Source organism: Condylura cristata, unplaced genomic scaffold, assembly GCF_000260355.1.
Source record: "Condylura cristata isolate star-nosed mole 26May11 unplaced genomic scaffold, ConCri1.0 scaffold00032, whole genome shotgun sequence".
Classification (NCBI taxonomy): domain Eukaryota; kingdom Metazoa; phylum Chordata; class Mammalia; order Eulipotyphla; family Talpidae; genus Condylura; species Condylura cristata.
In genome coordinates this window covers 4,456,437-4,481,147 of record NW_004567133.1, presented here as the reverse complement: position 1 = coordinate 4,481,147, position 24,711 = coordinate 4,456,437, and the positions used below count along the sequence as shown (strand labels likewise).

The following is a 24,711-nucleotide window of genomic DNA, read 5'->3' as shown; positions in this document are numbered from 1 at the left end:
TCTATTCACAGGTGAACACTGAATATACAAGATCTACAATGGCATTTTACTAAATTTATTTTTATCATATATCCACCTTTTATCATTCCTTTTCCTCTTCATCTTATTTTTTTAAAAAAATTATTTATTCATACAGAACTGGGGTACAGGCCACAGATGTGGAGGGTGAGAGGAGAGAGAGTGGGGAGCAGAACAGGCAGATCGACGAAGTACACTGCTGAGGAGAGCAGCGGGCGGGTCAGGAGAGGTCTGCTGCGCCATGTGGTCACCTCCGGGGCAGGCGGGGATCGAACTCATGCGGAAGTGGCTCAAGCCTCTTAGTGCTGTGCTTTAACCCGCTGCGCCACCAGGGAGGGCCTCATCTTATTATTTTTAGTGTAACTCAAAATGATTTGAGGCATCAGGTCCTCTTTGCCCCTAAATACATCTGCATGCTATGATAACTAGAATTACTGTTATTTTATATATTATCTTCTAAAGATTTATTTTTAATTTATTTTTTAAATTTTAATACTGGGGTATAAACGCGAGGTGCAGGGTGACAGGATTCAACAGAGACAGAGTGGGGAACCAATCAGGCAGAAGGCCTGAAATCCACTGCTGAGGGGAGCAGCAGGTGAGACAGGAGAGGTCTGCTGGGCCGGGAGGGCCAGCTCCCTGGCTGGGATTGAATTCTGCTGAGGTGGCTGTAGCTTGATAGTGCTGAGACTTTAACCTCTGTGCCACCAGGGAGGTCCCTGCTTACTGTTATCTTTAAGGTAATATTTGCAAGCAGGAAATGCACATATCTTTAGCTATTCAGTTCATTTTGATAAACATATACACCTGGGCAATTCATATGCTGTCAAGACACAGAACATTCTCATGACTCCAGAAAGTGGCCTCTTGTCCCCTGCCGGTCATTTTCTTACCCGCTCCATCCCAGAGCAAACTGCTGTCCTGATGGTTCCCATTGTGGTTGAACCAGTCTTGCCTGTTCCAGAACATCACATAGAGGAAATAGGGTGCTCTGCTAGACCCAGTGTTTTTTCCACCCACTTTAGATGCAGCCAGGCCAGAAACTCTGGCCAGAAACATCTCTTTGTGCCTTTTTCCACAATTGTGTGAATACTGTAAGGAGGAATTTTTCATTGGACCTATTGTTTCTCTATGTAAATGAGATTTGAAGGCTCTGTTTTACTTACAAAAGTTTTACACATTTGCACGAATTTGGAAGCCTAGACAGTGGGAGCCCTAGTCCCCTTCTTTTATCTGCACCATGACTTACCCCACCAGGGAAAACAAGGCCCAGGGGAGGGAACGTCACATGGACACACAGACACAGGCACAGAAACGGACATACACACACACACAAAATGGGATTAAAAGCGAATGTGGAGGCCTGCTCTGGGGGTGCAAGGGATTAAAGGGCAGCACCATGAAGCTGTCTGCAGCTACTGCAGCACGAGTTCGATCCCCAGCCAGGGAGCTGACCCACAGGGCACAGCAGATTCCTTCTGTCTCACCCGCTGCTCCCCTCAGCAGTGTATTCCAGTCCATCTGCCTGTTTTGCTCCCCACTCTGTCTCTGGTGATTCTTCTCACCCCTTGCTCCTCTGGCCTGTACCCCAGTTCTTGTGTGCATAAATAAACAAATCTTTTTAAAAATAGCAAATGTGGACAGGATTGGCCTATTCTGTTGTCCTGCTTGCATTTTTTATTTCTTCTCCCCCACGACTGAGTCCAGGATGCTCAGCCATGCAAACACGGTGAGCCTCTCCCTACCACTGCCTCACGCATAATTTCAGAACAAAGCTTCTTTCCAACAGAATGCAATACAGTTTCTCAAAGTAAGCACATAAATCTTCAATGATGAGTTTTTACATGTGCAAAACTGAGCCTCCTCAGGTGTGCTCAGGACACAGCACCTCTCCAGTGTCCCCAGCGCTTCGTCCTTCCTTTCAGCTGACGAAATCATTTAAACCTTTTTTTTGTGGCAACATCTACATGACATAAGTTTACTCAGCTTCTTAACCACCTTTAAGTAGGCACTTCAGTGGCATTGAGTCAGGTCAACATCACTTCAAACTTTTCTTTTTAATTTATGATCTGGCTGTTATGCTTTCAGTGTTCTCTTGGAGGCTGATTTGGAGAGATGTTGTTCTTAAAGGCTCATCATGGAAAACAACTTCCCTGGTCACTCTGTGGCTTCCTCATTGCCTGTTCTCTTGAGGAAAATGAGCCATTTGCACACTTCCCAGTAACAAGCTTATTCTGCTGCTTCTTGACTTTTGCTTTCGCTCTGACTTCCCAGCTTGCTGTCAGACCCCCACATGTATCATTCACCCACCGCCTACTTCTCGTACTTACATAATAATTTTAGTTAGCTGAATTTGCATTATCCCATTATCCTGACCATGTATGTGAGACTCAGCTGAGTGGAAGAGCATACTACATACAATGCTTTTGTTTTCCCTGGAAAACCCAAGAAATGAATGGAAACTTTGGGCATTATCTGAGGCTGTGGCTTAAAACTGAATAGTTACCCTAATTTCTTGAGGGCTTGTGGGGGATGAGACTTGAGTGTTGCCTAGACAGTCTCTTCTTGGTTCATCCTGCAGGACTGAGTTACCACCTCCTTAATTGTTCCCATTCCCTGTCGTCTCCCCCTGTATTCTCAGCGGATCACGGGCTCCCAGCTCTCCCCCCAGCTCCAGTACTTTGGGCAGTCGCTGAGCGGGGGCCGCGACCTCACAATGGATGGGCTGGTGGACCTGGCTGTGGGGGCCGAGGGGCACGTGCTGCTGCTCAGGTGAGAGCGTCTTTCAGAGCACACCAGGTGTCTTCCCAGCCAGCTGTCCTTTTCTTGGCTGAAGGATCCTGATGGCCCTTGGGTGTCCCTTCAGGTCCCAGCCAGTGCTGAGAATGGAAGCAAGCATGGAATTCACACCCAGAGAAGTGACAAGGAATACATTTGATTGTCGTGATCAGGCGGTGAGAAACCAGGTTGCTGGGAAGGTCAGAGTCTGCCTCCACATCCGTAAGACCACAGTGGACCGGCTCAGGGAAGGTGAGGCTGCGTGGGTCTTTCTCAAGAGGTTAAGTGACTGGGTGCACTGATGGGTAACCCAGTTCAGCCTTCTCAGCCTCCAGCAGCCTAGAGCAATGTTCTCATAAGGTTCTACAGCTTTCGCAAAGGTTGGATGGAGTGAGCAAGGGATTTTCCTACTGGGTGGGGAAAAGGGATTTGAGAGGGGAGGCCTTGGTAAACACTTTGGTCTTTTCATTAGAACAATGTCCGTTGAGGCTAGAAATCAAGAGCATGATAGACTATAGAAATAGACCCACAGAAATCTGAGCTACCAAACAGGAATTTTTTTTTATTACAAAGTTTATTTTTACATCATTTTGCATATATATTTTTTTCCATCTCGATTGTAATCCCCGCGGGTTTCCCATCACCAAATCACCCCTGTGTCACCACCATAGTCCCGTGCATTTCCCTTCCTTCCCCCCCGCCCCCGTTTTTGATCCCATTCCCCACTCCGCCCCCACAGAATGTCTCTGGTATATGGTTGTTCATTATTTTTGTTATTTTCTCGCCTGGTCCATTATACTCCTGCTATGAGTGAAACCATCCGGTATTTTTCTTTCTCTTTCTGGCTTATCTCACTAAGCATGATCTTTTCCAGCTCCATCCAAGTTGCTGCAAAAGACATGTGTTTCTCTTTTTTGGTTGCTGAGTAATATTCCATTGTATATATGTACCACATCTTTCTAATCCAGTCATCTACTTTTGGGCATTTGGGCTGCTTCCATGTTTTTCCAATTGTAAATAAAGCAGCAATAAACATGGGGGTACAAGTATCTTTTTCAATCAGTGTTTTTGTGTCTTTTGGATAGATACCTAGGAGTGGGATTGCTGGGTTGTAGGGAAGCTCCATGTTTAGCAGTTTGAGGAACCTCCACACAGTTTTCCATAGTGGTTGTACTAGTTTGCATTCCCACCACAGTGCAGGAGAGTTCGTTTTTCACCACATCCTTGCCAACAATTGTTGTTGCTAGTTGTTTGAAGATGTGCCATTCTCACTGGGGTGAGGTGGTATCTCATTATGGTTTTAATTTGCATCTCCCTTATTACGAGTGATGTTGAACATTTTTTCATATGCCTGTTGGCCATCTGCATTTCCAAACAGGAATTTTTTTAATGACCACAATTATTAGCTTTAAGAAAAAAAAGAGGAATTGTGGGAGAATTTCAGAAAAAGAGCTCATTAAATAGAACTGAGTGGGCACTCTAGCACTAAAAAATACACTGACTGAAGACTTATTACCAGATTCGGAAGCAGAACAGAGCATTAGTGAACTAGAAAGTAAAGCAGTTGAAAGTATCCAGATAATCAGAGAGAATAAAGGATGAAAAACAGAAAAAAATCATAGATAGTTGGGACATGGTAAAAGAACAAATAAACATGCTATTGGGATTCTGAAAGGAAGCTAGAGAATAATAAAGCAACACTTGGTGAAATCATGATCAAGAATTTTCTAAAATTAACAAGGAGAATCTCTATAAGTCAAGGCAGGATAAATACAAGGGTCATCACACCACGGAACATGAGGGACACAGACCGCATCACATATTGTACCGTACCAAAGCACAAACTGCTGAAGATCAAAGGCAAAACATTAAACACAGCCAGAAAAATAAACTTAACTTTCTGGCATACAGCACAGTAGATGCCTCCTTTCGAGCACTCGTTATCAGCTGGCCTTGTGCAACATGCCTGTTAGACACCATTCCATTTTATTTCCACTACTGGGGAACTAAAATAATGTTCTCAATTGAAACAAAAAATAAGGAATTGGGGTTCAGAGAGGGCTGATGACAACAGGGAGCCAAGCCTGTCTCCTCCTCGAGCTCCTCGCCATGACCCACCCTGTCCCTTCAGGAGAGATCCAGAGTGTCATCATCTATGACTTGGCCCTGGACCCTGGCCGCCCCTACCCTAGGGCCATCTTTGAGGAGACCAAGAACAGCTCACGCACACATAAGCGGACACTGGGACTGAGCCAGCAGTGTGAGACGCTGCAGCTGCAGCTGCCAGTGAGTAAGGCCACTGTCATTGGGTGCTCTGAGCAGGCTGTGGGCTTGGGGAGCCGAGGAGCACGGCCCTCTAAACCCTGCAATTCCCAGGAATGTGTGGAAGACTCAGTGACCCCCATCATCCTGCGCCTCAACTTTTCTCTGGTGGGGAGCCCCCTGTCTTCTTTTGGGAACCTCCGGCCGGTGCTGGATGCAGTTGCGGAGAGACACTTCATGGCCTCGGTGAGTCCTGGGTTGGGAAGCTGCCAGGGTGTAGCAGGAATCCGACGCCAAGATTGTGGAAGCTCCTTTTATTTCTCTTCACACCAATTTCATGTTATTACAAACATTTTTGTTGTTTTTAAAGATTTATTTATTTATTCCTACAAGAGCTGGGGTGTAGGCCAGAGTGTCGGGGGATCGAACTTGTACTGCAGTGGCTGTGGATAGCTCCATAGTGCTGGGTTTTATTTAACACATTGCGCCACCAGGGACGGCCCTAAAGTTCACTTTAATGTTAAATTTTCTCATCTCATACCATTTCACTGTTAGGTTTGATTTCACTGTGTTCTATTTTGTACAGTTTCCCTTTGAGAAGAATTGTGGCAACGATAGTATCTGCCAGGATGACCTCAGTGTCACCTTCAGTTTCCTGAAGTGAGTTTCTTTTCCTCATGGCTTCCTGCCAGCCTGCACCACAACCTGGGCCATGTCCCTGCCGTGCTGCCTACCAGGGAGCCTGGCTGACTGCCGCTTCAGAGGCGCCTCTGTGGCTGTTTCACCCACCGCCTTCCGTCTCCCAGTGCCTGCTCCCGGTCCCACCAGGGTAGACACGGGACACCCTCGGTATCTGCTGGCCTGTCTGTTCTCCCCACAGCCTGGACACCGTGGTGGTGGGTGGTCCCCGGGACCTCAATGTGACCGTCACTGTCAGAAACCAGGGCGAGGACTCCTACAGGACGCAAGTCAACTTCTTCTTCCCTACCGGCTTGTCCTACCGGAGGGTGTCCCAGGCCCAGGTAGCCAACTCTGCCAAGCCTATCTGTGTCTTCACCATCCCCGTGACTGGTGGTTGAGTGACCTCTGCCTGCCTGGCCCTCCAGAACCCGCGCTCCAAGCGGTCCTGGCGCCTGATCTGCAACTCTGGCGGCCCCAGCGGCAACCCCAAGGCCCTGAGGAGCAGCAGCTGTTCCGTGAACCACCCCATCTTCCCAGACAGCTCAGAGGTCAGAGCGGCTGGCCTGTCTCCTGGTCTTCTTCAAAAGTCTTTTCTTCTTCTTCTTTTTTAAAGTAGAGGTTTCTTTTTGAGGAAAATAACTTTATTGAGATAGAATCCATAGACCCTACACGTCAATAAACACAATTGAATGGCTTTTAGGGTCCTGCACCACCATGGTCAGTTTTATTATTCATTACCCCAAGAAGAGACTCTGCTCCCTCCGCTCCGGCCCCATATCCCCACTCATCTGCTTTCTGGATGCAGAGCTGCCTCTCCCGGACATGTGGTGCTGCGGCCCCGCGTCACTGGCCTTGCGCCTGGCTCCTTTCTGGGTGCGGGGCTGTCCGGGGCTGTCGCGTTGTAGTGTGTCCCAGCATGTCGCTTCTCTTGTAGGGCTGCACCACAGTTTATTTATCCATCCTTCAGTGATGGGTTGTTTTTCTCACACATCCTTATCCCTGTCATTTCTCCAATCCAGGCCATCTTTACTATCACGTTTGATGTGAATCCTGATGCAGCCTTTGGAAAAACCCTTCTCCTCAAGGCCAACGTCACCAGGTGCGCTGTGCCCGGCCTCCCCAGGCCTCCCCCCCACCTTTGATGTCCCACACCCTGCCCAGGCTGGACCTTTGTCTTCTCACTGGTTGTCCCTTCAGTTCATTCATTCATTCAACAAACGAAGGCAGCTTGGCACCTGCCATGTGCCAGTGCTGGTGGGACAGCGATGAGCTAGACAGCGGTTTGCTTCCGTCACAGAGGTCACAGTTTATGGACAAAAATAGATGGCAGAGCTGGCGATTACAATAGAGTGTGAGGTAGAGTGTCCAGTGTCCCTGGGAGCCTGTGTTGAGAGGAATTCCTGAAGAAGATCTCTTTAGGCTTTGAGTTAGCTGAGCTAAAGCATGAATTGAGGGAGGGTAGGAAGACAGAAAGAAAGCAGTTGCAAGCAGAGCCTGGAGCTGGAAAGGCCAGGTGGTGTCTAAGTGTGACCTGGGCCGCAGTCCAGGGTCTGGAGAGCTGGGTGGATGTGAGCCGTGTTGTCAAATGATTGATGAGTGTCACCAGGACATTGGTAGTTTGACTTGGAGTGATACAATCATATTTACCTGCTAGAAAATCACCCTTCAGGAGTGCGGAGGGGGTGAACAGTTTTGAGTTCAGGGACAGGGAGGAGAGGTTCCGCAGATACCCAGATGAGGGCTGCGCAGGGCCCCATGGGGCTGTTGCGGGAGAGCAGTAGTGTGTAGGCTGTGGAGCGATTAGGACTTGGTCTGACTGTGGTCAGTCGCAGATGGAGGGAGAAGGAGAAGGAAAAGTGGGCTCTGTCCATTCTCAAGGGCCTTCCTGGTGGTGCAACGGGTTAAATCGCAGCCACTACAGCATCAGTTTGACCTCTGGCCAGGGAGCTGACCCACATGGCACGGCAGCCCTCTCCTGGCCTGCCCACTGCTCCCCTCAGCAGTGTACTTCAACGATCTGCCTGTTCTGCTCCCCACTCTGTCTCTGGTGAATCCTCTCATCCCCTGCACCTCTGGCCTGCACCCCAGTTCTTGTATGCATAAATAAATGCAAAAGAGCTGACCAGAGCCCGTTTCCCTTCAGTGAGAACAACATGCCCAGGACCAAGAAGACTGAGTTCCAGCGGGAGCTGCCTGTGAAATATGCCGTCTACATGGTGGTCACCAGGTGCTGGCTTCTGGGCTTCAGCTCAGCGTCCCCCTGGGCTGGACGTGGGCTGTGCATCTGCATGTGTGGGTCTGTGCACACGGTGACGCTGTTGTGTCTGAGGACAAATGTGTGTGTGTGATGTGTGCACGGGTGTGTATTTGTGTGTGACCCTGCACACCACCTTGTTCTCACCCTCTCACAGCAGCCTCACCCATGTGCCTGTATGCCCCCTGACACGTGTACCCCAAAACCACCTCTCAGGGTGCCTCTGATGTTTTGTGCCCTTCTTCCCATCAGCAATGATGTCTCCACCAACTATTTCAACTTCACTGCCTCGGAGAAGACCAGCCGGGTTATTCAGCATCAGTATCAGGTGGGGAGAGAGGCCTGGGGGGTGATGGAAATGCGGAAATGCTGGGAATGTACATCCCTTCTGTGTGCCAGGCTCTGCCCCCCCCATCCTCTCACTTGGTGCACTCATTAGCACACGCACCTGTGTACACACATAATTAGCTCAGCTTATCCTCACAATGATGTGACCAAGGTACTTTCACCCTGATTTATAAGCAATTGGGGTTCAGAGAAATGAACAGAACAATCTCCCTGCTAGTAAGTGGAAGGGAACCACTTGAGACCATCAGGCTGCTCAGAAAGTCATCACGGACGCTCTGCCCTCAGAAAGCATCATGAGACAGGACCAGGTTCTGCGAGGCATTTTTCCGGGGCTGGGCTGGGCTGGGCGGAGGCGGATTCTCAGTGTTCGTGGCGAACAGGGCCCTAACCCCTCCTCCCCATGCAGTTCAAAAACCTGGGGCAGAGGAGTCTCCCCATCACTGTGGTCTTCTGGGTCCCCATCAAGCTGAACCAGGTGGCCGTGTGGGACACCCCCCAGCTCATCTCCGAGGTAAGCCCAGCTGGGCCTGAGGAGAGCCCAGCTGCTCCCTGCTATTCTGGGCTTCCCTGCAGTCTCTCCTCTGTTGTACTTCGGAGCCATGTCTGGCTCTCTCCTGCACCGAGGCCGTCTTGTCCTGTGAGAACGGATCTCCTTTCTCTGTCTCCTCACTGTGTCTCTCTCCTCAGCAAATCTCCAGCAAATGCACTGAGGAACAGGTGGCTCCTTCTCGCTCTGACTTCTCGGCGGAGCTTCAGAAGACCCCAGTGCTGGTGAGGGGCAGCCCCATGCCAGCCTCAGCCACATGCACACCTGTGTGTGCCGCTGGTGCCCAGGCCTGGCCTGCGTCCAGCCGTCTTAGTCCTTTCCTCCCTTGCCCAGAACTGCTCCACTGCTGTCTGCCTGAAAATCCAGTGTGACATCCTGTCCTTTGGTGTCCAGGAGGAATTCACCGTCACCCTCAATGGCAGCCTCTCCTTTGACTGGTATATCCAGGTGCGTGGGGGCTGCGGCTCAGCGGCCTCGGGTGGGTGAGGGCTGCCGACCCAGGCCCCACACTGTGTCTTCCACAGACTCCACATAACCATCTTCAGCTCACGAGCACCGCGGAGATCTTGTTTGACAGGTCCTCGTTCGCACTGCCTCTAGGGCACGAGGCCTTTGTGAGGGCCCAGGTATCTATCATGGGTGCAAGGGGCCATTGGAGGGGGAGGAGAGGCTGGTGCAGGTGGAGGTGGGGGTGGGGAGCACGGGGGTGGGGGCATAAGGAGGGACTAGGGGTTGTTGGGTTCTAATTGGGCGCCCTTAGAAATCCAGAGGCTACCCCCGCTGATGTGCCCTCTCCCCTCCTCCCCACCCCAGGCAGAGACCAAGGTGGAGCCATTTGAAGTATACAATCCCGTCCCCCTTGCCGTGGGCAGCTCAGTGGGTGGGCTGTTTCTCCTGGCCCTCATCACGGCTGTGCTGTACAAGGTACCCGTGTGGCCCTCCTGCTGCTCCGGGGGCCCCTTGATGCTCCCCTGCACCGGGCCCACCCCAGCAGGGCCCCTGGCTGAGTGACCCAGCGCAAGTTACAGAGCCTCTCCGTGCCTTAGTTCCTTCACTGTGCGGCTGTAAATGCCCACTTTGTGGAGGACTTGGGCAATGGGCAGGAGCGCTTAGGACGGCCCTGGTGCAGGGCCCCACTCTGTGAACAGCAGCTCTGCTCCCCCACCCTCCCCCTCCCCCCCTTCTCCTTCTTCACTGGTTCTTTCCTGGCCCCAGAAGGGATGCCACCTCCCTCCCCGCCTGCTCTTTGCGCCCCCCTTGACCACTTCTTTGCACTCTGTCTCCTCTCCTGGGCGAGAGGCCTCACCTGCTCCCCGCCTGGCTGCAGTGCCCTCACTGCTCATGTCTCTGCCCCTCAGCTCGGCTTCTTCAAACGGCAGTACAAGGACATGATGAGCGGAGACGTCCCCGAGGCCGCCCCAGAAGCTGCCCCTCCCCAGTGACGGCGCCTGTCCTGCCTCCAGCATGCTTGTTTGCACCAGCACCGGCTCCCAGGCTGCTGGACAGACGCTTCCTGTCGGCGCCCGGGGGGTGGTGTCTGTGCCGTCTCCCCCCGTGCATGTGTGGGTGCCAGTGTGTGCGTGAATGCGTGTGAGCTGTGTGTGTGGCTCAGAGGTCTTCGGCGCAGGGCAAGTGCCTTCAACCTCTGAGGCGGAGTGGGGTGGCTTCGGCCTTCCTGTGGGGTGAAGTTGCGGTTGGCCTTCCGCAGGACATAGGAGATGGCAGCTCTTGTAGGTGGACAGAAAGGGAAAGCTCCCTGCTGCAGGGAGCACAACTCCGGCCGGGGCTTGCGTGCTGAGCAGCGACAGCCTGTGCAGCAGACAGAGCCTACCCGGAGAAGCCGCGCCGTCAGGACCTGGACGCAGGAGCCTGCCCGGGCCAGTCCCCCCACAGCCAAATTGTCCATCGAGCAAGGCTGCACCTCCCTGTGCCTGTCCATTTATTTATTATGTTAGCATTACTTTTACTTATCTGATTGGGTACCTGCCCGTAGTACAAAAACCAAAAGACGCAGAAGGGTGTGTAGTGAAAAGTCTTCCAGCTGCTCCCCCAGCTGTGAAGGTCACTCCTAAGGGCATTCCGGGCTGGATACCTCGGCATCTCCTTCACAAAGACTCCAGGCATATGCAAACACATGCACACACACAGCTTTTTTACACCAAAGTTACCATCAATTACTTACACTATTCTGCAGGTAGCTTTTCAAATTTACATCGCTCAGCCGTGTTCGTATCAACACATTAAGCACTTTTGCATTCTTTCCTCCAGCTGCATGTTATTCCTTTGTGTAGGTGAAACATGCTGTATTTCACCAGGCTCCTTTTCATATGTTATTTTCAACTTCTTGCACTTATAAACAATGTTGACTTAATTAAATGTATGCCTGTTTGGAATATATGTAAAGGTAATTATAGGATACACTCCCAAAATGTGGAGTGAAAGAAGTTTACTTAAGAGCAGCTTAGGAAGTACCAATAGAACAGCATGAGGTACAGAACAGAAGGCAACCTGTGCACCACTGTGTACCCCTGGAGGATAACCCCAAAGGGGGGTACTGGGAGGTACAGTAGAACACCCCACCAGCCTGGTCCCAGTGGAGGAGAGAAAGGCCTGGGGGCACACTCCCCAGTACCACAGAGTTACTGGCTGAGGGCTGCCCTTGGTGGGAAGGGGGGTTAATCCCCTGCCCTGAATGTGGGCAGAGTGGACTGGGGTCCAGAGAAAGGGGCAGCAGACCTGCCAGTAGGAAGTGTGACAGGTGGTGTAGCTCCTGGCTTAGCCCACAGGGCTCCAGGCAGGACCCTGACAGCCTTTGCTACCCAAGGTTTGTGCAGTTTTTCCTTCTCAGGTGAGTACTGTCTCCCCCTTCCCTGACTATCCCACGTAGTCACCACTGCGCCTACCTCTGCACACATCTTGTCTACTCTTCACACTAGTTCTGCTCAGTGGTCACCACTTCCTCTCAGCGTAACTGACTTTCAGTGATGAGGAATCTGAGGCTCAGAGGAACAAACCAGCTGCATGAGCCCTTACAAGTACAAAGGGAATGGACTCAAAACCCACCTGACTCCAAAGGTGTGGAGATAGTGAACCTAATGAAATCGCTGGCATGTTTGTTGACAGGAATGATGATTCCCTGAGATTCATTGAAGTACAAGAACGTCCTGGCTGAGGGGGATGTCTGTCCCAAGTAGGGTGGGTGGGAGGGTGGGCTCAGTCCCGCTCAGAGAGGTAAAGGAAAGATCCCCAGGACAGGCAGCACCTGGCTCAGGTAGAGGCAGGTTCCCAGTTAGAGTCCAGGCGAGGCTGGGACTTTGCAAGCCAGAACGAGGTGTTTTTGGTCTTATTCAAAGTGCAACATTATGTCACCCAACAGACTCAGGACTCCTGAGAGCTTGGGGACACCACAGAATATCTTACCTTTACAGGTGTTGACATGGTTTTCTGCCCTGACTTTAAAACTCAAGAAAGTGTCTCTCTCTTCCTTCAGTGGGACCATATAAGTGCACAGTATCTCGAAATCCTTAACTGATCCAGGAAAGGAAGGGGCCCTGTCCCCCTATTCCCGTCTTTGGAGAGGCAGTTAAGTTCTTGCAGGCTCAGAGTTCAGCCTGTTATCTGTAAGTTAGAAGTTCGTGTTAAATTCAGCCAGATAAGAGCTTTACGATGGGTCAGAAAGTAAATAATTTCTAGAGGCAAATGTCTCTCTTGTGATTACAGAGGTACTGATAAACAGGTCCACAAATCTCTGGTGAAAGCAGCCAAACCCTTGTTGGGGGCCTTTGCTCCGAATGGACAAATTCCTTCAGTCTCCCCCACCCCCCAGTTCTGATGGGGCAGCCGTGGTGGACAGTCTGGACTCGGAGCCCCTGAGGACTGTGCCTCCTTGCGCCACCCCTCCTTTGCCATGTCACATGGCTGCTCCCCAGCTTACAGGGAGCATCTGTTTCCCTACTTGTTGAGCTGGACTGGTCTGGAGTTGGCATTGATCAACAGAATGTGCCAGAAGGGATGTCAGGTGACTTGAGAGCCTAGGGCTTAAGGAGCATGCAGTTTCTTCCTTTGCCCTATAAGAGCCCCAAGACCACCTTACAGGGACCCCTCTAACATACTGGAGCAACCAGATGCAGAAAATAACAGATACTCCTCCGCTGACAGCCAAGGGGCAAGTGTGAGGGGTGCCTATCATGGACCTCCCAGCCCCGTCCAACTGCCCATGGCTGACCCGTCCAACAAGAGAACCACCCAGATTGTCACCATGCAGAACCACGAGAGACAATAAATTGCCAATGCTTCCATCACTGTGCTGTGCAGTGATTGTGACACACTAGTGCTAAAGAGCACAGCTTCTAGTCTCTCTTGCAACAGGGTGGCCAAGTAACAGTTCTGAGCAGTTCTGAGAGCGGAGTGAAGGGACTTGGCCAGGTCCTTGAGCACCCTTGCTTTCTCATTCCTACCTTCCCACCCCTGGAGCCTGAATGCCATGGTGCACCACTTTGGACCTCGCAGGTGAGGGCCACGCCCTTGGAGGCCAGGCAAGGTGGTGGGGCCTGGGTTCTAACTGCAGAAACACCCTGTCAGCCCTGGCACCATTTCTTCCTGGCTGCAGGAGGGACATGAACACTGAGCTGAAGCACAGGCGTCCTGGGCCCTGACACCACCCTGCTTCTGGTCTGCAGCAGGTCCTGCTCTCCCAGAAAGGTGATGCTGGTCCTGGAAGTGAAACTTGTGATGAAGCCTGAACCTCTCTTGATGGGGTTGCTGCCTGAGTCCCAACACTCTTGTCCCCTCATCACCACTCATGGTATGGCTGGTGCCCAAAATAGAGGGGCTGGCAGTGTTCCCCTATGAGATCAGAGAAGGTATTTAAGGTGACCTTGGGCTGTGGGGCCTAGCTCAGCCTACCTCTGTGGTTCACCTTCTGCTCCGGCCCTTCCCTCTCAACCTCGTAGTTCTCAAATGCAAACATGCATGGGGTGATCAACCCGGACACTGTGGAGAGTGAGAGGGAGTGTGAGTATTGACAACTGGTGTTAGGCCTCCCGTGGCCAGCAGGGGATGCAGCAGCTCCCCTCTCACTTCCCAGCCTTGGCCACAGGGTAGCCTTTCACTTCCTGTCCTCCTCCTCTGAAATCAGCTCTCAGCTTGAGTATTCCTTCCCCCAGATTCTCCTTTTGCTCTGCTGGATAATGCCTGCCTACACAAACAGATGACAGTAGGTCAGAAGGCGCTGACTTTCAGCCTGCAGCAACCAGTCAAAGAAGCTGCCGCCTGTAAGTGAGTTTTGGGGCTCAGACCACACCTCCAGCGACAGAAGCACGGGGCCAAAGAGCCAGAACTGAAACAACTGTCCCTGTGTGACACAGGCTGTGCAATGTCTGCCCACTGACAAATTCCGGATGGAGGGGAAACACTGAAAAATCAGAATTTCCATTGCTAACTTATGTCACGACCTCCCTTTTTTGTATAATTATAATATCAAAGCAACTGGATTGCCTTAGCTTCATGAATTGGCTACCTGGCCGGGGCAAAGTACGAGCTGCCCCAGGGCAGGAAATTCCTCTGTGTCTGGAAAGAAAAGGTAAGTTCCAGGAGAGATAAGGCCCCCACCCCCCTCAAGAGCATTAAGACTCCTGGGACCCTTCCTTGGTCTTTTAAAACAAAAAGCAAACCTCTGCTGAAACTCACAGGGCATAAGGACCCATGGACAATTTCCTAACATTATTCACACAGGTTTTGCTTAATGCATAACTATGTGACTTCCTCTTAATTTACCCTTTTCTTTAACAATCACTAACTACCTTCTGCTAGTCTTAATTAACCTTTTCCTAAAACAAACACTAACTACTCTCTGCTAACCTTAAGTTAGCCATTAGCTTTTCTTTAGATTATCACTGATGACTCTGCTAACACAATTTATTCTTTCCCTAGGACTCCTAAATCCTTTGCTAACAGCTTGTCCTTTCCCAGACCCCCTTATCTTTGAAGGTTTAGTTAAACATCCGCATATATACATGAAAGTCATCACAAATACGTACAGGTCCAGTATGCCATGAAGTGTCAGGAAGAGGATGCATTGTTCCCCTCTTCCTTTAGAACTTTTATGCTGATTTATTATTAACTTACCTGATGCATTATTGTAGCTAACTCTTGCTAAACAGTATAAAGACTGCTAAAAAGATGAGCAGGAAGACTTACACCCAACTCCGATTCCCGTGTCTTCCTTGTGCCTGCTCCCCTTCCCCCTTTTTAGGAATCTCCGCTCACTGACTTTGCTCCCACCTTAAGACCCTGCATGTTCTGCCCTCCAACACTCTGTGATTGGGGCCAGTCCCTGACACCTGTGTCCAGACTTGGCTGGTACTGCTGTCTCTCCTAAACTCTGTCTCTGCTTTTTGCCTCAGCACCAACCAGAGGAAGCCAAATATGCTCCCTTAACTGATCACATAGGGTACCCAGGTTCTATCTGGCCGGACTGCAGCTCTCCAGACCAGCCACCTCCAGACAGCTCACATCTGAAACCTCACCCTTTCTTGCTTCCTGCTCAAGTCTCTGCCCACATGGTGGCAGACTTTCTTGCTAAAGCAAGCTCTCTCTTGTTTGGGTGGTCTTTGCTTATCTCTACCACCTTTTGGTCCAGCTAGTGTGGTAAAAAATAAATGTGGCTGTTTCCTTCCCAGTTTCTCTGAGCATTCCCATTCTGACATGGACTTGGAGGAGCAGTTGCTGAAATTCCTCTTTTTACCTGCCACTCTCCCTCACCCACCCTCCCACTTAAGAGTTCCAGCCTCCTCTGAGTAAGTGTGATTGAACATGCTGGTCACTAGGTTCTGTGGTATAAACACTTGCCTGTGGAGAACAACTTGCTATCAAGTTTAGGCTAAAATCTGAGGCAGAGCAAGTAGCCAGCTCAGGCCCCCTAGGACAGCTCTTCCTGGCCCAGGGTCTCCCAGAGACCAGGAATGTCTGGTGTTCTGTGCTCCCACCCCACCTTCCTGGGACTCTGGGCTCAAAGAAGCCATTCTGTAGTCACGGGTGCTGTCTGAGCCCTTCCATAGGCCTCTAGCTTAGCACCAGTTTCCCAATTTCTGTGTTGGCTCCAGGGGTCCAAGCTGCCTCCTTCACTGGAACGGCCTTGAGCCCCCTGTCCTCAGAAGGAGCAGCAGGAGGTCAGTGGCAGGCCAAAGCGGTGGGCCAGGCCCTGGCCTCAAGGTGGGACCCATTTTGTGGTGACATTTCAAAACATCCCCTCCGCCACCCCACTTCCCTCAGATCAGGCAGAAAACAGAGCTGGATGAATCTCTCCTGATGCCAGCCTTGTTCTCACAAAATCCTTCACATCTGTCCAGTGAGGTAGCTGTTACTGTGCCCACCTTGCAGAAGCAGATACTGACCGCTAGTGGGGTGATGTTCGCTTGCGCAAAGTCAGGTGACTTCCCATAGCTCCACTTTCCCCCAGCTCTGCCCGCTCACTTGTGGCTGTGGCTGAAACTGGGACCACGGGCAGCCTGGATGGCAGGTCTGCGTGCTCTCTCCCCTGAAACCACGATGCTGTGAGGTGGCGGCCAGGCCCAGAGTCACCCTCCTTCAGCCCACACCTCTCTCTCTGTTTCCCAGTGACATGTCTCCACTTCCCCCTTCCCCCTCTGTCTTTATTTGACAGAATTTAGGCCCAAAGACAATACAGTAAGCCCTCACGTAAGGTTCTTGAGACAATATAAAGCGAGACCAGTTGGATCATAGGCTGATCAATACGAACAAGATTTCCTCTGACATATTCATGGTCTCCAAATCATCACCAAACTTAACTAAAGACCCCAAACACTCCAATGTGAAGCAGTCATTTATATTCATTCATTCCCCAACTTGCTTATTCCAGCTCAGGACTGGTGAGGGCTGGGGGGCTGGGGAGCTGGGGAGCAGAGCCTATCCCAATAGCTCAGGCTGTAAGTGGGAGCCCCAGCCTAGACAGGAAGCCCCTCATCAGGCATGTCATGCACACACTCTCAGACTGGGACAAGAGAGACACTCCCATGCCCCTGGCATGTACATCTTTGAGGTGGGGAGAGGGAGGAAAGCACCCAGAGAAAATCCTGCAGACACAGGGAGAATCTGCCAGCCCCACGTTAGTGGGGACCCAGGTAGTGGCCCAGGCTGGAAATCAAATTTTTTCACCAACCTTATAATGAAATGTTGAACAAAATGACATTATTTGGGGGCCTGCTACACTATGTTTTCCCTCCATCTAAACCACCTGCCAGCTGTGGGCCCGGCAGGAGCAGCCCTGGGACGCTCTGGGATTTGCCTGTGTGCAGGCATGAGCTTGCCGGCCGCCTTCCTTCCCCTGTCACTTGTTGCCCCAGTGCTGACTTGTCCACCAGGCACACGCTCTGTGTTCCCTAACGTTCCCCTGCTTCCCTCTGTGGAGAATTCTCAGGCAGCTCAACTCCAGCGAGAAGGTCTGCATGACCTGAAGTTGAGAAAGTGTGTGATAAGGAGGCTACAAATAGCCTCCCAGGCTGAGCAGCGGAGACCAGGAGGATGTGCTGGCCCTTGAGAAGACTCGGCATTGAAACCCAGCCAGGCACGCAGGGAAATAAGATGAGATATGCTCGCTAAAAGTAGACCCTTAGCAAGTGTTGTGCACTATAAATCAGACCATCTGTATTCAGTAGACATGTCCAGTACTAATTACTCCTAGTAATTAATCTTCTGCATGTAACAGTCTTCAAAAACTGTATAAAAATATGAGGAAAATATAGAAATGATGGACTGATTCCTCAGTCCCCTGTGTCCCAAGATTCCTGTCTCAGTTCTCTCCGCGCCCAGGTCCCCAACCGTGAAGGTCGCCGCCCTCCCCACGGCTTCTTTCCTCAGCCTTGTGCTCAAAGTAAGCGAACCCCTGTCCTACCCTAGATTTGTCCAGTTAAAATTCGTTTGCTTCCCAGGAAGCCTGCTACTGTTTGTCCCAAGGCAAACTTCCAGTCATGCAAATGGAGAGCTGGCTCAGGGCTGCCTGGGCTGAGCACTTGGCCCGTCAGCCTCAAGTCTGTGCAGGACTCCTGCCACCCACAGCCGCCAACGCCTACCTGCTCAGCACCTGCCACCCAACTTCTGGCCCGTCTACCCACCCACACTCACCCACCTGTTCATGCACAACCCACCTCTCTCCTCCTGCCCCTCCCTCCTCCCTCCCTACACCCAGCAGACAGGTGCTGACCCCAGGGTCCACTCCAGACCTGGTGGCCATCCTCGGGGACACAAGCAGAATGAGCATCTGCTCTCAACAAACTCTTTGAGAGGGGCCGCCGGGGCTTCTCTCTGGAGCCTCCTGCAGTGATGAGCAGCAGCAAGGGCTGTTCCCCAGCCCTTAACTCAGCTCCACTGGGACCAAGCCCAGAACTATGGGGTCTTTTGTACAAAAAGTTACCCTGGCTGGGAAGCAAGCTACTGCTCTTTAACTTCACTCACACCCGAGTAGAGATGGGGGGCTTCCTGTGAGTCGGGGGTGCTGGGGGCAGTTTGGTCAGAAGGATACGGGCCCAGTACACAATTCCTACTCCAATCCCAGGATGTCACGGCATTCCATTTAGTTGTTTTTTTCCAAGCATCTCCTGTTAAGACTGACCCAAGCAGGGTTGGTCACTTCCTGGGGTCTTATGGGTCACTGATCTCCTGTTGAACTTCTGAGTTGAATGCATCAGAATAGTGTCCCCCTGTCAGGTGAGACTCCTGGCATCTTACCCATATTTTCTTGGTTCTCAGAAACCAGCTCTTCGTCTGGGGCATGTGGGCAACTCTAACCGGCGGGGAGGAACAAAGGCCGCCATGGAGAGAAGAGGAAGCGGTTTCAGCAGTGCAGCTAAGACGCCAGTGTCTTCAACCTTTGTACTAACTGGGCAATCTGTAAAATTCCACATCTCCCGTCAGAGTGAACATCTGTAATTCCCACATGTGTGTGGAGAAGCACAAATACACACCTGTGCACACACACACACATATGCAAACACACACGCACGCACACACACACATACCTGAGGTGAGTGGCTCAACATCTCTGTGCCTGAATTCTGCATCTACAACAGGGACCCCAGCAGTCCCGCCCCGCCAGCCCCACACGACTGCTGTGAGGACTCAGGAGCTAACAGGCCCAGAGCACAGTGACGGGCCCTGAGGGTAACCCCAGACCCTTGGTTCTGGCCTGACGACGTTACAGCCTAAAGCCAGCTTCACCCTCCAGGCCCCAAGTTCCCAAACACTGGCCAACATCCTCCAGCGTCCCCATATCCTCCACCATACCAAGAACCGCACGTCCAGGGACCCAGGGGTTCAGGGAGAACCAGGTGCTTTGGAGGGGAGAATCTTGCCTCTGCTGTGTGTTTCTACACTATAGACTTATGAATTCTGTTTTGAGAAAATTAAGGGTGAGGCGATGGTTTGTCTTTCAAAGACAGAAATGAGCAGATCACACGTAGAAGACAAAGGACAAAAACATTAAGGAACCTAAGGTCCTGTGGGGGCCTGTGAGGTGGAAATGATCGGAGAAATCGAGGGTTTCTGCCCACCAGATCTCTATTTTCTTCCCATAAAGAAGCAGCCCAGAATAGACCCAAAGTGCTCAGTTCCTGTATCAAAGTAACTTCTGCCATGGGTTCTCCATTCCCCCATCAATGCAGCCCCTACTGTCCACAATCCTGCTGGAAACTTCTTCCAACCAAGGAATGTCCAGCACCACTGGGTGCCTGGACAGAGCCGAGGGACAGAATTGAGTCAGGGATGGCAGAGGGAGAGGCTTCCTCAGGCGATTCCTCTGCCTGGGCTCGCCACAGGCTCTGCACACCCTGGGGTGCTCGATGGACAGGGAAGATGTGGCTGATTCATGGCCCCAAGGGCTAAGGACCTGTGTGATGTGGGTGTCCACTCGTCCTTGCTTATATCATCCCCCTCAGCTGCCATCATTTTTAGAAAAGGTCAGTCACGATTCACTGAAATGGGGTGAACTTTGGATACCCTAAGATCCTGGCTGGAGCCTCACACGCTCATCTGTAGAATGGAAATGGTCATGGGATGAAGGACACATCCTGTTCTACATTTTTATAACCATGTTGTCTTTGCCAAAGGGAGAGGTCTTCTCACCCTGACTTTTCTCCACCTTGAATTTACCGCCTAGGTCTGACGTGTGGTGGACCAAAGCTGGGCAGCTTGAGATAAAGATGGCGCTTTACCATGTGTGTCCAGTATTCTTGTCTCCTCCCTTGCCCTACCAAGTCTGGAACGTGAAGGCCAGGATGCCAAGGTCTGGCCCTCTGGCCCTCTGGCCTCTCCCTGTCCCCATGACCAGCTGTCAATTTCCCAGCCTTTTGACTTGAGTCTCCTCTCCGGGATTTGGGTCACTTCTGCTTTCTCCTTACTGGTATTTTCTGTCACCATATCCTTTTCAGATTTTAATCCTCCACCAGACTGCTCTTCATTTCCAAGAACACTAAGGCCTTTCCCCAGACACACTGTTTCTGTGGTCTCTTCATGGCTGTTTACCTCCTGGTAGGTTCCTCCTTTGCCCAGTTCTTCCTGTCTAGTCTCTCCCATCCACAGGGCCTGGCCTCCTTCAAAGCGAAATGTGGCCCCCTCGAGGGTCCCCACAGCCTCCGTGGCCAGATCCAGGGTGTCTTCAGTTCCTGCCTCACTTCACCTCTGGCATCTGGCAGTATGTGCAAGTGCCCGTGATCCTTTTCTCCAGGAGGGCCTTGCGGGACCTCCTCTCCCTTGGGCTTCCTTCTCTCTCCTCAAGGCCTCTTTCTCAATCTCCATGGGTTCCTACTCTTTGACATTTCTCTGGGGCCCACCCTCCAGGCCCAGCTTTTCTCCTCTCCTTTCACATCCCCATCCCCAGATTCTCATCCAGTATCTTTGCTGATGTTTCCAGACTCATCTCCAATCTGTAATTTTCTCCACATGCCCAAGTGCCTAGGACACCTCTCCTAGAAGCCGCTACACACCTCTTACTTATTCCATGATACTCGGTGGTAACAGCCAAAGATAAAACTCTTACACACGCTTCTAAGCATTCTCTTCCTAACTCAACCTTCCCAGTAACAAAAGTGGTGCGTGCTTTTATTATCACCATTTTGCGGATGAGGGAACTGAGGTATAGAGAAGGTGAAAGAATCCAACCTCTTAAATGCCTCATTTGGATTTTTCTCAGAAACAAATTGGATTCGCCCACCCTCCTTCCTCCTCATTATTCTCTAATTCAAGGACCATCACCACCATGTCCACCTGCAACCACAGCCTCCAGTTCGCCTCCATGGCCATTAGCTCACCCCACCGTGCCCCATCATGTCTCTCCTGACTGATCTGTCTGCAGCTACTTTCCATAGAGACCATCCCCCACCGGGCATGTCTGCCTTTTCTAGCACTTACATTTGAAGACCAGCCTTGACAGTTTCCTCTAGTGCTTTCTTCTGCCCTCAGGATAAAAGTGAGGTTTTTTGGGGGTTTCCTGAATCTGGGGTATACTTCCTCTTCCTCTCTTCTTCCACAACACTGACCTCATCTCTTGCCACTTCTCATCTGGCTGTCCCTGCCGAAGTACTCTCTTACAGTCAGTTAGCTCACGACTCAGCTCAAATGCCACCTCCTGGCACATTTCCCCAGAGAGTCTCCTGTCTCAGGCCTCTTCCACATCTGGCTGCCCCTGCCGAAATACTCTCTTACAGTCAGTTAGCTCACAACTTAGCTCAAGCGCTGCCTCCTGGAAGCCTTCCTGGAAATCCACTCCCTGCCAGCCTGAGCAAGTTACCATGAGGTCAGTATGTTTCCCTTACAGCATACTGCTACCCCTTTGTCCCCAGGCTGAGACCTATGGTTTGTTTTAGCTCCCTCTGCTAACGGGGCATCCATAATCAGCCCCAAGTTTATGTGACAAACTAAGTCTGTTGTATAAATGATGACAACCCACTCTGTACATCTTCTGGATGGACAGACGCTTGATTCCTCGGAAACTAGTTTTCAGGTCTACAGTAGGGGTATCCCACCAGGGTCTCCATCAGGGCCCTGACCCCATGCTGATAACTGCTCCCTACTCCCCAGGCTAATTGATGTTTCAAGATCAGAAGGAACCTTCCGCTAATCCGAGTGTCCTCGGAAAGGTGGGGTAGGTAGGGCTAAAGATTTGCATCTACTCAAGCCTTAATTGGTGAAGCAAGAGAAGCCAGTAAGCCTGCTAGGGTTAGAAAGACCGCCTGCAGCTGCATGTGTGGGCTGAGAAGCCCTTTTTCTGCTTATTTTATTTGCATTCTCCGCCCTCCACCTCTGAGTCACATGACAACTTCTTTTCTCCCCTCTGGCTGCTTGCTCTCTGACATCTCTGCTCTTTTGCTCCTTCTCTGGCTCGGTCCAGCCGTTCGTCCCCCTGGTGGCTCAGGAGCTCAGAGACCCTTGCTTGGCCTTCCAGTCATGGCCAGCACCAGGACATCCCTCCTCCTGTTGATGGGTAAGCGCAGCCGAGGGCGTCGGGGCCCAGCAGCACAGAGCTAATGATGAACGATTTGGACTTAGACCAGAAGGATTTGGAATTACAGAGGTTTGGGATCTGGACTTTGCCAGGGGAGAGGGGTTTGAGGAACCGATCTGGAAGGAGATTGAGAGGTACTAGAAGGGAGAGCAGTTGCCTGGACAATCCAGAGACTTCTGAAGTAGGCAGAACAAGGTATCCTAGTGCTCAGCTCATAGCATCTCTTTGACCTCAGTTCCCCCTGGCGGCTCTGCTTGGGAGCCCCAGGGGAGGAGGGGAAAGGACCATCTTTTGAGCTTGGGTGTGAGTCTGTGGACATGGAGAACTGGACCTCGTCCATAGGCCAGGGAGTGAAGAGCTGTCTCTGAACAGAGGGAGGGAGAGTGTTGGGGGTTGGGAGGGTGGCCCCCAACCCGGGGAGCCAAAGCAGAAGGAAGGCCCTTCTCCAAGGCTCTCTCACCCCTCTCCAGCCCTGGCTTCTACTCTCTGCTTCAACTTGGACACGGAGCAGCCAACCATCTTCTCCGTGAACAGCGCTGGGTTTGGACACAGCGTGGTCCAGTATGCCAGCTCCTGGTGAGCCCGGGTGCTGGGAGCGGCTCCCCTCCCTGCATGGGGTGCTGCCTCTCTCTCACTCACTTCCTCCCTGTGTGGTGTGGCAACTCCCAGGGCCAGACTAGCTGGACTGCACGCCGGTGCCTGCCCCGCTCAGGGCCTGAACCTGCGCCCAGGCCTTTACCAGCCTTGTGAGCTAGCAAGCAATCACCTGTTAAACACTGAATGAGCACCTCCTGCCGGCCTGGGAGCCAGGTGTCCACGAAAGTAACAGGCAAAAGCCCTCCCACGTGGAACCGAAATAATCACAAACCTCCACTTTGCAGATGAAGAAATCTTGGTTTAGCTTTCTTCCGAGAGGAGGCACAGACTTGCTCGGGCAAATGTGGCTCCAGGGGCCACGCTGTTAACTGCCGGAAACTTTGTCTCCCCCAGGGTGGTGGTCGGAGCCCCCCTGGAGACAACGGCTGCCAACCAAACAGGCGGCCTGTACGAGTGTGACTACAGCACCGGCCGCTGCAGGCCCATCCCCCTGCAGGGTGAGTGGCCGCCCTCCCGGGGCCCCAGGGAGGCCCCCCACTCTGGGACACCCACTTCCCACCTTCGGCTCTGCCTGCAGGTGGGCTTCCTGATCCCTTCTAGGCCTCCTTGCCCATCACAGCTCTGTATCCGTCCCTCCAGCTCCATCAAGACCTGGAAGCCCCCTTCACTTCAGAGCTCCTTGTCAACCAGAGCTGCGGTAACCCTCACTCAGGTCTTACACAACCTCTGTCCTGAGGGTGACCGTGCACATATCTGTCCCCTCAGTCCCCCCGGAGGCCGTGAACATGTCCCTGGGCCTGTCCCTGGCGGCTGCCACCAAGTTCCCTCGGCTGCTGGTGAGTTGCCTGGAGTGGCAGGAGTGTTGGGGGGGGAGCAGGGACCTGCAGGTCGGGGAGCCAGGATAGCCCTTCCCACCACCCTTTCTGCCTCAGGCCTGCGGCCCCACCGTGCAGCATGCATGCAGCAAGAACATGCACCTGACAGGTTTCTGCTTCGAGTTCAATTTCCCCTCCTGGCTTGCCAGGAGGGTTCCTTCTGCCCTGCAGGGTGAGTGTTCAGGGCTCAGGGGTGTCCAAGGAGCCCATACACATCTGACTGGGGGGGGGTTCAGTGGAGCCAGAGATACTCTTGTCGGAATGGATAAAGGGGGTCTGAAAAAAACGCCACTTAGCACAGTGGTTCCAAATGTGGGCCGGGGAGTCACTGTCTGATTTCACACCTGCTTCATCAATGTCCACTGCAGGACTTTCCCACGGCCTTGTGCTCTCTGACCCAGTTTCTTCATCTGTCAGGTGACTGACACTGAGAGTCACATAAGGTGATCCATGGCCAGGGGTTCGCACTGCCTGGCATGCAGTGAGGGTGCAGCGAGGGCTCAGTTAATGGCAGCTGCTGTTATTTTTAAAGGGAAGGGGCTTATTCTTGACCCAGATTGCCTGGGATATACCCAACTGGTTTGTGCATGAGGCTGGAAAGGCAGGTGAGGGTGTAGCAATCTGAGCACTGTGCGTGTATGTGTGTGTGTGTGTGTGCGTGCGCCTGAGAGGTTGTGTGTGTGTCCAAACGTGCGTGTGTGGGCACAGGTGGAGGCACAGGCCTGGTTTCCCTGGTGTGAGGCCCCCCTGGTGTAAGACCCCCTGGTGTGAGGCCCCCCTGGTGTAAGACCCCCTGGTGTGAGGCCCCCCTGGTGTAAGACCCCCTGGTGTAAGACCC

General features: G+C 52.0%; 2 protein-coding genes across 2 annotated transcripts in view; both read left to right on the top strand.

Annotated features, from left to right (window-relative positions):
* The window catches only part of ITGAM (integrin, alpha M (complement component 3 receptor 3 subunit)), a 32,574-nt gene extending 21,316 nt beyond the window's left edge, over positions 1 to 11,258 (top strand). Inside the window, exons 15-30 of the mRNA XM_004691956.2 lie at positions 2,660 to 2,790; positions 2,885 to 3,048; positions 4,928 to 5,082; positions 5,173 to 5,304; positions 5,645 to 5,718; positions 5,939 to 6,080; positions 6,165 to 6,287; positions 6,759 to 6,838; positions 7,883 to 7,966; positions 8,246 to 8,321; positions 8,748 to 8,852; positions 9,029 to 9,112; positions 9,222 to 9,335; positions 9,413 to 9,514; positions 9,702 to 9,812; positions 10,247 to 11,258. Coding sequence (XP_004692013.1) covers positions 2,660 to 2,790; positions 2,885 to 3,048; positions 4,928 to 5,082; positions 5,173 to 5,304; positions 5,645 to 5,718; positions 5,939 to 6,080; positions 6,165 to 6,287; positions 6,759 to 6,838; positions 7,883 to 7,966; positions 8,246 to 8,321; positions 8,748 to 8,852; positions 9,029 to 9,112; positions 9,222 to 9,335; positions 9,413 to 9,514; positions 9,702 to 9,812; positions 10,247 to 10,330 — 1,761 coding nt within the window. The 3' untranslated portion in view covers positions 10,331 to 11,258. The remainder of the gene's footprint in view (positions 1 to 2,659; positions 2,791 to 2,884; positions 3,049 to 4,927; positions 5,083 to 5,172; positions 5,305 to 5,644; positions 5,719 to 5,938; positions 6,081 to 6,164; positions 6,288 to 6,758; positions 6,839 to 7,882; positions 7,967 to 8,245; positions 8,322 to 8,747; positions 8,853 to 9,028; positions 9,113 to 9,221; positions 9,336 to 9,412; positions 9,515 to 9,701; positions 9,813 to 10,246) is intronic.
* An 11,064-nt stretch (positions 11,259 to 22,322) lies between these two features.
* Positions 22,323 to 24,711, top strand: part of ITGAX (integrin, alpha X (complement component 3 receptor 4 subunit)) — a 15,493-nt gene continuing 13,104 nt past the window's right edge. Inside the window, exons 1-5 of the mRNA XM_004691670.2 lie at positions 22,323 to 22,380; positions 22,872 to 22,977; positions 23,392 to 23,495; positions 23,764 to 23,834; positions 23,931 to 24,045. Coding sequence (XP_004691727.1) covers positions 22,344 to 22,380; positions 22,872 to 22,977; positions 23,392 to 23,495; positions 23,764 to 23,834; positions 23,931 to 24,045 — 433 coding nt within the window. The 5' untranslated portion in view covers positions 22,323 to 22,343. The remainder of the gene's footprint in view (positions 22,381 to 22,871; positions 22,978 to 23,391; positions 23,496 to 23,763; positions 23,835 to 23,930; positions 24,046 to 24,711) is intronic.